Source organism: Arachis hypogaea, chromosome 11 (genome assembly GCF_003086295.3).
Source record: "Arachis hypogaea cultivar Tifrunner chromosome 11, arahy.Tifrunner.gnm2.J5K5, whole genome shotgun sequence".
NCBI classification, from domain to species: Eukaryota; Viridiplantae; Streptophyta; class Magnoliopsida; order Fabales; family Fabaceae; genus Arachis; species Arachis hypogaea.
The window spans coordinates 5,843,578-5,860,012 of record NC_092046.1 but is presented as its reverse complement, the minus strand read 5'-3'; the positions used below and the strand labels follow the sequence as shown (position 1 = coordinate 5,860,012).

At 28.6% G+C, this 16,435-nt stretch overlaps 2 protein-coding genes across 3 annotated transcripts; both read left to right on the top strand.

Moving 5' to 3' along the window:
* Positions 1-2,287, top strand: LOC112720031 (uncharacterized). The gene is made up of 3 exons (XM_025770830.2): positions 1-189; positions 524-815; positions 2,125-2,287. Exons 2-3 carry the CDS (start codon positions 554-556, stop codon positions 2,130-2,132), a joined length of 270 nt encoding a protein of 89 aa, XP_025626615.1. The 5' UTR covers positions 1-189; positions 524-553; the 3' UTR covers positions 2,133-2,287.
* Positions 2,288-6,953: 4,666 nt separating this feature from the next.
* Positions 6,954-14,880, top strand: LOC112720030 (laccase-4). Of its 2 annotated transcripts, none has more exons than XM_025770829.3 (7): positions 6,954-7,190; positions 8,608-8,759; positions 9,753-9,997; positions 10,895-11,023; positions 11,812-12,108; positions 12,934-13,554; positions 14,504-14,880. In XM_025770829.3, exons 1-7 carry the CDS (start codon positions 7,080-7,082, stop codon positions 14,632-14,634), a joined length of 1,686 nt encoding a protein of 561 aa, XP_025626614.1. In that variant the 5' UTR covers positions 6,954-7,079; the 3' UTR covers positions 14,635-14,880. The 2 variants fall into 2 exon arrangements, with proteins under 2 accessions (XP_025626614.1, XP_025626613.1); XM_025770828.3 differs by having other exon boundaries at positions 6,971-7,190; positions 11,809-12,108.
* Positions 14,881-16,435: the final 1,555 nt, after the last annotated feature.

Below are 16,435 nucleotides of genomic sequence, written 5' to 3'. Positions count from 1 at the left end.
AATAATAAAAATGATAATTTTTTCAAGAACCCTGGAACTGAAAAAAAAAAGAGAGAGACAGAGAAAAAAAGAGAATCCTATCTTGCTCAAGCCAAAAACAAAAAACTAACACTAACATTTAGTCGAGCAATTTTAGAGCCAGTTCAATCACCATCGACGGATCTAGTTTCTTGTTCTGATTACATTGAGGTTCTTCTCTGGTCCTGTTTATTGCTTATGTTCTTCGAGTCCCAAATCTGAAGCTACATAATATTATTGATTGCGATCAAACATTTCTCTAAGTTTTTTTTTTTTTTTTTGCAGACATACTTGTTTTAAATGATTGTGACGATGTCTCTTATTTCATTTAATCAATTCTAAAATATATAGATAGATTATGCGAAAATTCTAGTTACTTTGTGGATTATATTTGGTTTGACATTCAATTGAATTGATTATTTCCATATTTGCATAGTAGGTTAGGGTTTATGAGGGGATTTGTTGTTGATTGTTTTACTGTTGTTATTGTTGTTGGTGGTGATAGTGTATATAAAGAGAATAGAAGAGAATAGAGATGGGATTCATAATGGAATTTGCGAGGCACTTGGTACTGAAGATGATGGAGGATCCAGAGGAAAGGGATAAGAAGTTCAGGGAGCATGTATATGCCGTGAAAGACAGGTGCGCCAAGACCAAGGAGATGTGGAGTCTCCCAATGAGGCCCTATGGCTTTTGGACCTTTGAGCGCCATAACTCTCAGCTTGCTTGGGATGCCCAGATTAGCCAGGTCCAAGGACGTCGAGACCCCTACGACGACGCCCTCCAACAATTCTCAGGTATCCCATCATGAATTCTCATCACTTCCACACTGCCATGTTTTAATAAACATTCTGCATTTGTGTTGCTATAGAATTTGGGTTAAACCATTTTTAAGGCAGAATTAGAATTGAAGGGGTAATGTTATGCGACTTTTTATCCCAATGGTTCAAGTTGTTAGGTAGATGCACATAAAGTGTTGCGTATCGAACTGTACTTCATTTATGATTTCTGTTTAATGAGTGAATGGTTGAGCCTTAAGATGCTGCTCTTAGCTCATTTGCAGTTTACTAAGGTACATGGACCATCAAACTTTCTGTCAAGCATGCATTGTTTGCCTACACATGCTATGCTATTTGTCATATTTCTGGAACGTGAAGCTGCCTCTCCTGTATTGCCATTTTAGCTGCCGGCTTATCCTTTTCACCTAGCTGGTTTCTTACCTAAAAGTTTGGAGAGAGGGGTTGTCAAAATCTAACATCAGGATCTTGGTGCTTTTTATAAAAGTATATAAAATTATAGCAAAAAATGACCTTTTTTTTGTCCTTTCTTTTTCCATTTCTTTCATTTTATCCCATTCCTCTTTATGCACCTTGGACTTCTTAGGAAGATGCTTGAACAGGCCACTACATTGAGCAAAATATCCATGTTATTGACTATATCTCCATGGCTGCTAGTTATATACAATGATCCAGACCAACTTAGATCCAAAACGGGTCTTGTATGTTATCAATTAAAGCATCAATAGGTGTAACTCAGAACAAAATATTAACTGGGATCGAGGGAGGAGTCATCGTAACAAAAAGTATATTTTTTATTTCTTGATTGCGTCGCTTGTTGGGATATGGTATTGTCTTAGAATGCGAGGTTTCTTTAGTTTTTTTTTTTTTTTTTACTTTTTTCTTTTGATTCTTTCTCTTTGAGGGAAGATTGTAGAAGAAGAAAAAGGTGGGAGGAGGAGGGGGCGGAAGCGAGGGACAAGGTAAGAAGATGAGTTTGCCAATATAGACATGACGAAGGGGAAGAGGGAAGTCAAGGGTTAGTGAAAGAGAAGGATAAAATAGATATTACAAAGTTAAATGTATTCTTTGAATATTTCATTAAGTATGTTTTATAAAGTTATTTTTATATAATAAAAATGCTTTAATCTCACCCATTGATTAAATTTTTAATGGATAAAATTTATAAAGAATCTTGGACCACCAAGGGGGCAAATATACTTTCCTCGATGAAGAAAGCTCCTACTTTGAGTTGGAATCTCTATGTATTTTTCTTATGTTCACATTTTCTGCATTCATTCATATATTATTTCTTCTCTTTTAAATGCAGGGAAATGAAATTGTCACAAGTTCTTTTGGTGCAAAACTGTGAATTCCTCTTATTTCCCTCATTGAATTTTCTGTTCCATTTTTTATGGAGACATTGCAGACAGCTGGTTTTGTACTGCTTCAAACTGTTATCTGAATAAAGTTTCCTAATATTAACTCTGGTATTATGTGAGACTCTTATTTTTCTTTTTAGAATTTATATCATATTTCACAATTGCACTTCCGGGATGCTTAAACATATACAACATTTCTAATGTTTTAAAACAAGCTATTTTTGAATTTTGACATATTTTGTGTGTTACATTATATATTGTAGATTTGGTAACATTCTGGAACTAGTTTTGCCATATAACATACAGAGTAGTTAATCTTGCAAAATCTCAGTGGAATCTTGGGTTCCCATCCCATCCCAAAAACAACCTAGGATGAGATTGTACGAGATATCAGTTTGTGTCTCAATCGCCTCAGCCGGGGTCATGCTGGGATCCCAATCAGAATCTTTGCGTATCCCAGAAATTCCCACCGAGATGATATGCGAGAGTGTCAAATCCCCTTTTTTCCCACACAAGCAGCATCAATAATGGATTTTAAAGGGGGTATGTGGGTATTATCAGTCTAATGTTGTGTTAGTTCTGTTGCTACACTCTCTCGTCAGTAACCACTCTGCATACATTCAGCAATCCTTATTTCTATAATTTTCTCATGCATTTATGCTGTCTCTTCTTCCCTGATGCGCCACTTGTGCAATATGTTTCCTCTTCCCTAAGCAAGACATTAAGCTTAAACACTTACCATCAATAAAGCTTCCTGCTATCTCTTCCTCTATTTTACTTATACCTTCTCTCCTTGGTCATTCTCAGTTCAGTCTTTGCTGAATCCCCCCCTCCCCTTCTTTTGAGAATCATTGTGTCCCTTTTCTCTGTTCTAAGTTTGTTTCATAATCATTGTATGGTGAAAATTCACATGCAATTGTCTTCATGTGAAATTAATGGTTAAGAATCGTTAGATGACAATTGCATGTGAATATTCACTGGTATGCATGCTATTTATTTTGCAGAATTTTCCTCTTAGCTCTCTTCAGCTCTCCAACTAACATATTATGATGACTATTTTCATGGAAATTTAGTGTCACCCATATTTTATGTCGACTTCAAGGTTTTTGAGACGAAAAATGATATTTTTACAGCTTTTTGTGTATACTTTCTCAATGATTTAAAAACATAAATTTTTATCTTTCTCAATTTTTATGAATAGCTTTTATTATTAAAAGTGAAAGTGTACGAGAAATGTGTATATAAAGGTAATGCATATAATATCAGTCTTTTGAATCTGACGGAGTTATGTTTTGCTTATATTAATATTGATTGGGGCGAGCATCACTTATGCAGCGTCATATGTTTATTAGGACACTGTCATATGTTTATTAGGACACTCTATTATACAGATTCAGGTTGTATAGAGAGAGAATTAAATTTTTTTTATAGTTACTTTTTATTATTTTATTAATGTTCAAAATGTGGGTTCTAGTATTTTTAATCTTTCTTTCATCACATAAAAGAAAAGATCTATAAACTTACATCTTTAGCATATAATTCACCATGTTTATTTTAGTATCTTCTTTTAGAGAGTAACACTTTTATTTGGTCAAATTGCATCCTAAGGTGAAATTTTTTAATTCTTTTACAGATTATATGTTATCCATTATAATCGAAATTTTTAATTAATATAAGAAATCAGGCCGCGACGATACAACTTAAAATTTTCAACTTAAGCAAATTCCAAAGGTTTATAGATCTTACTCCAAGGTACCATCTTACTACAAATAATAATATTGTTATTTGATTAATTGCAATTGAATTACTCTATATGATCAAATAAGATACTTAAATGAGTAAGAGTTTAGTTGTTACTATGCCGAAATTTAAGGTAGTAAGATGAGTAACAATACAAAATACATACTTAAATGTTCCAAAAAATAAAATTCTAAATGGTTTTGTTAGATAGACAATGACTTTTGTTAACAATATAAATAATGGACTTTAGAATTGACCCAATAAAGTAAAAAAATACTCTATTTCCAAGTTACCTCTTAAACCTTAACATTAAAATAACCATCTGCACACTTAGTGAATTGAACATTCAGCTATTGTTAACTGTGCATGAGTAAATCGAATCAAAAGAAATAATTATCCAAATAAAAATAATGAACATAATCATCTGCATACCTATTGAATTGAACATTCGACATATTCATTGTTCACATTGTTTAGTATTCTCATTGTCTACAGGGGCGGAGCTATGTACAAGGAAAAGGGGGCAATGACCCCCCTAATTTTAATTTTTTACATGTAAATTATATGTAAATTTCAGTTTAGCCCCCCCTTAAAATTTTATTTTAGTCTTATTTTATTGTATAAATATTTTTTGCCCCCTCTAATATTTCTTCTAGCTCCGCCCCTGATTGTCTACCTATACTTTTCCAATTCTAAATACTGAAGGAGGCTTTATAATTTTATATTATTTATAGTGCAAATCAAAGTAAAGAACGTCTCACCATTTCTATATCATAATAAAAATTAAGAGAGAATACGTGAATTTTCGACTATATATGCTACATGTACATTAAAATTAGCCACTAAAATCAGTCACCAGTATAAAATATATGTTGGAATACAAATATACATTAAAAATAAATTAAACTATACATGTATTTATATATAAATATATTGGTGGCTGATATGAATAGCTTTTTTGATGAATCTTATATACTTTTGGAAAAATTTCAAGTGTACCGGGAACACCAATATTCCAGTTATTTTAACCGTTGATTTTAATTAATATATATTATATATATTTTTTATAATTTAGATCAACGGTTAAAACAACTGGAACACTGTCTTTCCGGTACACTTGAAACTCTTCCTATACTTTTATATGTACCAAAAAGTAACCTGTAAAACCTTGTGTGTGTTAGTGTGCACAAAAATATTTGGTCCTACAAATGTGATAACCAAGAAGAACAGAGGACATTATTCACGTGGTGAAAAATCATAGCCTTGTAACAAAACATTTACGTATTTCATGCAGTAATATCAAATGTTGAGCACCACGTAACATTAGCTTTTGTCAACCATTACATATAGGAGTAGCATTTTGGGAGAGGGTAAAAGTGAGATAAATGAGTATGTTGGACTCAAAAACGACAGAGGTTAAATATTTGTAAACGTGAAAAAATAACAAATAATATATATTTTTAATAATAGCGACATGTATATAAATAGTGGTCAACGTGAAGAAACTTTAGTTTTATTGATATGAACTGCTAACCACTCTTAAAATCTTTAGCTTTCAGGAAGGAACTTGTTTGATGTAATTATTATATATATATGTGTGTGCCGTTGCCACAGATAAGTGCCAACTCTATTTATTATATCTCATTATCTCAACAGTTCTTGAAAACCATAGTTCACCAAATAAAAACTTATGTTGGGTTATTAACATCCTGATACTATTGTCGCATGTATGTGTCGCATACTATATTAGTGCATTAATGCACATGCACTTCTTCAACGGCAAAGCCATAACAATAATCAACTTGTTAACTACGTTTCTTTCTCTCATAATGTACAAATATTTATATTGCTTTTTAATTTGTTTTAATGATAAGAGTTATTGTTTTAACTATTGTTGCACGGACTGAATGTCGTGAATTAATTCCATATCCCACTTGATTAAAGAAGTCCTTTTTAATTTGTCTTTTGTTTTCTCTATGGAGATTATTAGAGTAATCTAGGTGTCAATTTTTTTTAATATTTTATTTATTTTAAATTATAAATTTTAAATTTTAAATTACAAACTTAAATACTAAAATTGAGTAATGTCAGCTAACTAAAAAATAATTCTCAATATTTTTTTATTGTATTAAATTTTAAAATTAAGCCATTAAGATATTCAATATAATTATTATCAAATATATGGTTTGGTTGCAAATTACAATGAGTATAAACATAGATAGCACTCTAAGAGTACACAATAAATAGTATCTCTATCTCTTTTCACTAAGCTAATAGAGCAAATTATTTATTGATTTTTAGGTTAAAAATTAATCCACCTTAAATCTGAATTTTATTCAAGAGTTTTTGTTTGGCAATAAATAACTGCATAAATAAAATGGAATTTAAACATCCCATATATGCTTAAGTGAACAAATTAAATGAACTAATAATTCGACCAACTTAAATTGTTTAATTTATAAACAACTAATTAATAACGTTCTAATGGCAATGTTTTTCATAGCAATAAATACATGTATAATGTATGTATCATGTTAGGAAAAAAAAAAAAAACCAAAACTACAACAATTAATAAAAATTAAATAAGACAAGTTTTAGCCTTTTTTTTATTAATATGTTTTTGTTACCAAATATTTTCATCCTTCACTATATATATATACATTAATTATTTCACCAATATAATAATGGATAATATCGTATATTGGTGGCTTGAAGATCGTTGTACTTTACCATATATGAAGGTGGACCAAAGAAAAAGAAAATAGACACATATCATAACCCCAAAACACACACACATATACAACTAGCTTAGCTTCAAAAAGTGTCCTAGTTTGATGGATATAACTACTTTATGTGATACACAAGTAAAAAATATAACAGAACTTTTATGGTCCTCATCTTTTGGTTTTTGTTGTTTTGGATTAATTTATACTTTACAATGTATATACAACTTACCTCTTAAGTATTCCTTCAACCAACTAATTAAAAGGACATTGTAGCAATGTGTATGAATATGTGTACACCTTTATATAAGGTTGTCCTTCATGTTTAGTCTTGCATTGCATTATATTCTAGGGAAGAACATATCAAAATATACATAGCTACCAAAGAATTTGGAATCTAAAGTACTTGTAGATTATTATTACTCTCAAAAGGGGTGGCTATGGCGGCGGCGGCGGCAACGGCATTCGGAATTCGAACCATGCTACTTCTAGCGATATGCATGCTTCCACTATCATCAGTGGAAGCCATGGTTCGCCACTACAAGTTTAATGTAGGTAGCTGCATTGCATTTCAACTTATTTGAATAGATTTTAGTTTTGATTTAGAATAATGTGAGAAACAAATTATTGAGGAATTATATTTCGAATAGATTAATTTTTAAAAAAACTATCAATAAAGTCTTTTAGCATAACAAACGCTGACAAGTTAGTTCGAATTAAAATCTCCTATCCTAATCATAGGGACTAATTTAAAGATATTGTGTATGCATTTTTTATTCTAAAAGATTTTGTTGGCACTTTTTTTTTAAGAATTAATTTGTCCGAAGTGTAATTAAATCACCAGAAGTTTATTTGTCCCTTTACTCTTTCAATTATTATTATTACCACTTTAGTAATTAATCTAATAATATTTTTTTTTGTATGCATCCAAATATTTTTCTTGTTTATAAAAAATAACAAACTAATAAATCCTTTTATTACCCAACTTCCCATTATCATACTAGTAATTATCCATGTCAATGTCTTAAGCATTTTGTTTTTTTTCCTATGTCAATCATTGAATTATATATCTATCATTTTATATTATATTTTAAATATGAAAAAATGATAAAGAATCTTAATTTATTCGCTTAATTTCTAAATTAAAAAGTTTTAAATTTTGTTATTTTTTATGTTTTTCAAAAATAATATATATTTAAATTTTTATCTATTTAAATATTAAAAGAAGAATTAAGAGAATAAATTAAGGCTTTAAATGCATATCCCTTGACCCATCAATGATATCCCCTGTTTCTAAATACATCAACAAAAAAAGTAGTGATATAACTTCTTTAGCGTCGGCTAGGCTTCCTTTTGCTTAATCATAACTTCTTTTCTTAATTCAGTTGTTTTATAGCTTCAATAAAACACATAAAAGTTGAAAATAGGAAAGTACCTAGTTACTTAGATAGGAATATATAACATTTGATTCCAAGGGGGTGAAAAATGATTCACTTTTATAATGTTTTATGTATATAATATTTTGGTTAATTAATAAAACGTACAATTTGTTCAATTGGGCATGTTGCATATATATATATAATATAAAAATTTGGTAGATGCATGCATGCTCCAATTAGTTAGTTATTTAGTTAGTTATATTTTTTTGTTATTATTTTTGAAGAAATAACTCCTTATATTTCTATATGATAAAAATTAATTAATACCAATACTATATGATTAATAAATATTATCTTTTTAAATCAGTACTTAACTAATAATAATTTGTATCTATATTTATAGGTATTTGTATACAAAAAAAAATTATTTAAATTTATATTTACTAAAATTTATATATATAAATTAATACAATTTATATTTATATTTTTAAAAATTTATATACATAAATTAATAATAGTCAAAATTACTAAAAACAGCTGGCTCCCTATCATTTTTGATTAATTAATTGGTTAATGAAATGTGTAATAGGTGGTTATGAAGAATGCTACAAAGTTGTGCTCAACAAAGCCTATTGTGACTGTAAACGGAAAGTTCCCAGGTCCCACCATATATGCTAGGGAAGATGACACTCTTCTTGTTAAGGTGGTCAACCATGTCAAATACAATCTTACCATCCATTGGTAAGTACTAATTAGTGTTATAGTGTTTTTTTTTTATCATTCTAAATAATATCCTTCTTTTTTCTACTACTTTTTTATTATTTAACAAGGATTAAATAAGATTTTGATTTTGATAAAATATGTAATTATTGATTTCGTATTTTTTGTGGTTTTGATCTTAAATCTCTTTTTTAGTTAATAAAATTTATTTTGTTAAGAAAAAGTACAGGGTGCTATTTTTTTTATTAATTTTTTTTAAATAACTTTTTTTTTACTAACATTTTTTTATCCATACTTATTAAGATCTCATTTCAATTCCAGATTCATATTATTCATCTCTCTCATGGCTTTCAACAAAATCACCACTAACTTTGAATATTCTATTTCATTTTTGAATATTCTTTTTAGTAGAATTTTGGATATTTTTTTATTATACAGTTGAATATTCATTTAAATATTAATATGAGTTAAAAATAAAATTTTAAAAAATAACTATTAACTGATATTGAAATAAAATTTTTAAAAAATAACTGTTAACTGACATTGATTTGATAAACAGTTAGTTCTTTAGTTGTACTCTTTTGTTAAATGTTGAAGGGACTTATTGATATAAAAAGTTATGGCAATATTTAACATACTAGTTAGTATTTAAGGAAACAAACTAACATTAGAAACAAAAATTAAAAAAAAGAGTGAATACCCCGTCGTCCGGCCCCGACAATTACCTCGAAAGGACGAGATCCCAAGAAAAAAAAAAACACTTAATTCGGCCTCTGATATTTTTTTTTTGGGACTGATTAGTCCCTATGCCAAAAAAATAACATTAATTTTTTTTTTGGCACAGAAATCTCGTTGTCCTTTCGAAGTAATTATCAGAGATCGGATTAGATTTTTTTTTTTGTCAAGGATCTCGTTGTCTTTCGAGATAATTGTCAGAGACTATTTTAGGTTTTTCTTTAAAAAAAAAAAGACAAAATTAAAAGTAAAAAAAATTGATAAATGAAAATTGGACAGGCATGGGGTGAAACAACTGAGAACAGGTTGGGCTGATGGGCCAGCATACATCACTCAATGCCCAATTGAACCGGGCCAAGCCTATGTTTATAAGTTCACACTCACAGGCCAGAGAGGCACACTATGGTGGCATGCACATATCCTATGGCTTAGGGCCACTGTTCATGGTGCCCTTGTTATCTTGCCCAAGCTTGGAGTTCCTTACCCATTTCCCAAACCTAATAGGGAACAAGTTATCATATTGAGTAAGTTTAATAACAGACTAAGGGACATTTGTTGTCTTTAAAGTTTGTTAAAAATTTTTAAAGTATTTTTAAGTTTTATTTTATTTTAATTTTTTTTAAAAAATTTTATTTGTATCAAATATACGTCTAACAGCTAATTTTTTAAAAAATTTAAAATTAATTCAACAACAATTTCATAAGAACAACCTTTAATACAAGTGAATAAGGCATAGTTGTTATACATTATTGCTGGATTAGTCCTAAATTTTTTAAAAATTTAGTTGTCAGGGGTATATTTGATATAAATTAAAAATTTTAAGAACAAAATTGAAATAAAATAAAATTTAGAGATATTTTAAAATTTTTGACAAATTTTAAAGATAAAAAATATACTTTATCCTTTTGAATATTTTATAAGGTTTAATTAATATTTAGATTTTTTTATCTTTATAATTTGAAATCTTGTATTCAAGTCTTTATATTATTATACAAAAGTTTTCAATCATATAATTTAAACATTTCTAATCAAATTCCTATACCATGTCAATTTTTTCTTAATATATGGTACTTTAATTATAGAGTTTTGATTACAAATTTTTTTAAATTTTAGGGATTAAATTAAAAATATATTAAATTATAATGATCTGATTAAAAATTATTATATAGTGTAAGTTTTTGTATTATAAATGTTTAAATTATAGCAACTTAATTAAAAATGGATTAAAACTATAAGGATTTATAAAGTAATTAAACTTTTAATTATTATATCTAAGTATTACATTTTCTCTGGTTGTATGGTCAAGAATGAGAGAAAATAAAATCAAAATCAAGATTTTCCTTTGAACATATATAGGCTAGTCAAATAGAATAGAGAATGACTTTTTATAGTTTACCGAAATACTTTATTTTGTTTATTAGGTGAATGGTGGAAATCAGATACAGAGGCTATCATAAATGAAGCTTTGAAATCAGGATTAGCACCAAATGTTTCTGATGCACATACAATCAATGGCAACGTAGGACCTATCCAAGGTTGTTCTTCAAAAGGTAATGAAAACCAAGTACCATAGCCTAGACCAAGTTAATGTGACTTAAAATAACTATAGCAGTATAATAATTAAATTTAATTTTAATGCATTATTTTATATATATATTTAATTACATAATAATATTTTAATAAAAATAATTATTTTTTATATTAATTATATAAATAATTATTTAAAAATAATAGATATAATTAAATAATTATATAAAATATTTACATTTTTATTGTGAATATATTAAAATTAAAATCATAAAAATTTTGTATTAAAATTATAACATACCTATGATGTACACACATTGATATGGATACAAGATACGACATGATACAGGATACACGAATTTTAAATTCTTATTAAACATAGAGACATAATATATATATATATATATATATATATATATATATATATATATATATATATATTATATAAAATATTTTGATATTTATTTGATATCAAAATATAAATTAATTTTTTAATTATTTTTAATATTTTTATTTAATTATATAAAATATTTTTTGTTTTAATAATTAATAATATATATTATTTTTAAATTAAATTTAATAATATATATTTAGAATAAAGTTGAACATACTAACATCAATAGAATTTAAGTTTGTTCAAACGTGTTCGAAAAAAATATTTTTTATTAAGATACCATTAAACATAAAAAAAGCATGCATATCTAATAAATATCAATAAGTATGGTATTTAAAATATGTTTCATATGCGAATAAGATAACTCAGTAAAGTGTAAAGGCTATGTCTGAGGCTCATTTATTTGTTGGGCAGCAGGGTTAACAGTGAAAGTGAAAGCAGGAGAGAGCTATTTGCTAAGAATCATAAATGGTGCGCTGAATGAAGAGCTCTTCTTCAAAGTAGCAGGGCACAAACTCACAGTGGTTGAGGTTGATGCCACATACATAAAACCATTCAACACAAACACCATTGTCATAGCACCCGGCCAGACCACAAATGTTCTTCTAAAAGCCAACCACAAGACCGGCAATTTCTTACTTGCAGCCTCTCCTTTTATGGACGCCCCCATTCCCGTTGACAACAGAACCGCCATTGCGACGTTACATTACCAAGGTATTTTAGTTTTTAATTTTCATTAATCAATATACTAAACTTTTGATATTTTCTATCAAGTATTTTACTCACATGCATGCACATACACATAAATTATGTATAATTTGTAAGTTTCAGTCAATAGTGGACTATCACACTAAACTAATAACATTTTATCAACTTCTCTCTACATGTATACACTTTGAAGTTTGAACCATTATAATTTACATTCATATTATGTAGAATTTATATACAAATTTATAAAGAATATATAACATGAATTATTATATCTTAACTTTCTCTTACGATTACAAAGATTAAATACATTTTACGTTAAATATTAATCCAAAATAGCTAGTTGTTGGTGCTCAATAGTCCTTCTATCTTGTTCCTCAAAATCATAAATTAACAATTATAATTCTCACTTGAAATTCATCAATCCATCCAACTAAATCTATAAGATGGAAACTCAGGTGTATTCGACTTCATATGAAGTTGATAGCTGAGAACTGTTAGATGAAAATTTAGTCAAATCAGTCAAATCATCTAACGGCTCTCAGTTATCAACTTCACGTGAAGTTGACTGCACCTGAGTTTTCACCCATCTATAATCATAATTACCCTAACAAAATCCCTGTCATTTAAATTTTTAACATTTTTATTATGGTGAAAACTCAGGTGCAGTCGACTCCATGTGAAGTTGATAGTTGAGAGCCGTTAGATGAAAATTTAGTCAAATTAGTCAAATCATCTATCAACTTCACGTGAAGTTGACTGCACCTGAGTTTCCACCTTTTATTATTCCTATTATCATATGAATACTTATATCTCTAACAATTTGTACAGGTACCCTTGCCTCAACCGTCACAACAGTGGCTTCCTTACCTCCAACAAATGCTACGGCAGTTTCCACCGCTTTTACAGAATCTTTAAGAAGCTTAAACTCTAAAGAATATCCGGCGAGAGTCCCTTTAAAGATTGACCATAACCTGCTGTTCACCGTGGGCCTCGGCATCGCGCCTTGCGCCACCTGCATAAACGGAACCAGATTGGTAGCAGACATCAACAACGTGACTTTCGTGATGCCAAAGATTTCTCTTCTTCAAGCAAAGTTCTTCAACATCAAAGGAGTTTTCACAGATGATTTTCCAGCAAATCCTCCAGCACTATTTAACTTCACAGGGTCACAAGTAACGAATTTGAGAACCACAAAAGGGACAAGAGTTTATAGGGTTGGTTACAACTCTACGGTTCAGTTAGTGTTGCAAGATACTGGGATGATAACACCTGAGAATCATCCAATTCATCTCCATGGATTCAATTTCTTTGTGGTTGGAAAGGGGAAAGGGAATTTCAACCCTAATAAAGATACTAAGAAGTTTAATCTTGTGGATCCTGTGGAGAGAAACACAGTTGGTGTTCCCTCTGGAGGCTGGGTTGCCATAAGGTTCAGAGCTGATAATCCAGGTAAAAATAGAAACTATTACTGTAATAAAGTAAAAATTCATGTGCAAATTGTTTTTACGTGAAATTAATAGTTAAAAGTTATTAGATAATTTAATATATATAACTAAATTTTTATTTAATTATTTTTAATTATTAATTTCGCACAAAAAAAAGTACATATAAATTTCTGCTTCAAAATAAAATACTATATTTTACCTTGAAAAATTAGAGTGCTAATAATTTTAACTATGAAAAATATAAATTAATTTGATACCATCAAATTTTGAGTTTTTGGATAAAATTATACAAAATGTTTGACAAAATTATCTAATAAATTATCTATTTTCGATAATTTTGTCAAATTATTCCATTTATAATGAATGCAAAATTAGTTTACATTATTTTATGATTAAAATTGTTAATTCTCAAACACTCTAGGTTTGATCACTTGATGGATATATAATTTAATATTTTAAACTTCAGTTTTAGCCATTAGGCTGTTTCATTAAACACTAGTGTGACAAAATACATGGCTCGTTAGTATTTAATTTGTCACGTTAACATTTAACGTAATAAACAAATAGTAGCACTAAAACCAAATTACGTAAATTTTCTAGGTTTAAAAAAAAAATAAAGAAACAACAACGAAAATTTACATATTTTATTACAAAAACAACAAAAATAATTTCAACCTACTTTTTTTTTTATGTTAATGTAGAAGAGTCTCATAAGTCATACAAATAATATAATTACAAATTTACTAATATATTAGAGTTGAATAGTGATATTTAAATGATATTATATGATTAGATGAATATATGAAAGATTTTATATCAAAATTAAATTGAAAAACAATAGAAAATATTGATATTTAAATGATATTATACGATTAAATATATAATGATTTATTTGGATAACAACTACCTTTTTCTAAACAATACATGATTTTTTCTTTCTTTTTTCATTTTAGGTGTCTGGTTTATGCATTGCCATTTGGAAATACATACAACATGGGGATTGAAAATGGCATTTGTTGTGGATAATGGAAAAGGACCAAATGAATCTTTGTTACCACCTCCAAGTGATCTTCCCAAGTGTTGATGAGAATACTACAATAGTGCCATTAACACTCTATGAAGAAAATTATATAGATAGAGATGCCAAAAACAAAGGAACCACCAAGGCTAATATAACAAGGTTTTAATGGAGTGTTAAGAGGTGAAGGTAGATGTGACTAAATAAGATTAGTTCAAATGTCTTCACTCTTTTCTTTTTCATTATATGTTGTATTGTTTTTTGTATTCTTATCTTTCGAGCTCTTTCTGAATAATATTTTTTGCTATATACTTATTAGAATATCGTAATTAAAAAATAAAATCAAAAAAATATTAAAGAAGATTAGAAAAAAAATTAATATAATTTATTAGGATATTATTTCATAACGAATGTACTCTTAGTGAATTTTTAGTATACTCTTAGTCTATATATTAATAAAAACCTTATAATCATAAATAAAAAAATAAATAATAAAAATAATACTTTTTTAAATAAAAAAAAAGAGTAGTATTATTTTAATATGGTGATCTTATGGCAATATAAAAAAAAATGAGTTCTCTGTAATAAGCTGCTACTATCTTTGATCTCTACTTAAACATTGAAAAGAGTAGTATTATTATCATTAAGTAGGTTATCTCGCTGTAGTTTGAGAATGAGTATAATTAGTTTCAAGCATTTTCATTAGCGATTTGATGCTAATGTAAGTATGCTAATGTAAGTGTACTTGCTCTTTTCTCCTTTTCTCCTTGTGCTCAAATATTTTGGATATGAAAGAACTATTTCTTGCAAAAAAAATTAGAATATTATAATTAGGTAATAAAATTAAGAAAATATCAAAGAGGATTAGAAAAAAAATTAATATAATTTATTAGAATATTATTTCATAATGAGTGTACTCTTAGCGTACTTTTAGTCTATATATTAGTAAGAACCTTGTAATTACAGATAAAAAAAATGAATAATAAAAATAATACTTTTTTAAATAACTTTTAGTTTCTTTCCTAAACTCTTTGTACCATGGTAACATGGTATCATAGCAGAGTTAGGTTCTAAGGACTCAAAATTCCGACAAAACATTACAAATTACAAATATGCTACGCAATAATTTTGACATGCGATCATCACAAACCAATTCGGACCATTTGTCAATTGGTTTTAAATTAAACGGATATAATTATCCATTATGAGCAACTCTGATGAAAAAAACAATTAGTGGAAGAAGAAAAAAAAAACACACAAAAAAAACTGCTCTAAGATCATATCGGTGTTAGGGCTGACAATTCATACCCTACCCGCGAGTATCCAACCCGATCCAACCGGTTCGGGTAGGGTAGGATACCCTACCCGCAGCGGGTAGGGTTGAGTATGGTCCGGGTATGCCTGCGGGTAGGGTAGGGTACGGGTTTAGGGTGTACCCTACCCTACCCTACCCTACCCGCACCTCAAATATAACACATATTTTATAAAAATTAGGTATATAGTGAAGGAAGTGAGAATTAAACCCACAACCTATCTTATGTAATGACTTACAATAAGTGAACAACCACTAAACTAGTTAGTTAATTTTAGTAATTTAAAGCATTAGTTTGTTATTTTTTATGTTATTAATATGTATAAAATTTGAAATGATTTAATTTTATATTTACTTTGAAAAAATTTGATATTTTCTGCGGGTAGGGTAGAGTAGGGTAGGATTTAGAATTTTAGGATGCGGATAGGGTTAGGGTTGAGAGATTCTCAACCCGCGGGTAGGGTAGGATAGAGTTTTAATAGAATTTTCAACCCGCGGATAGGGTTAGGATATGGTCCAAACCCTACCCTACCCTACCCATTGCCAGCCCTAATA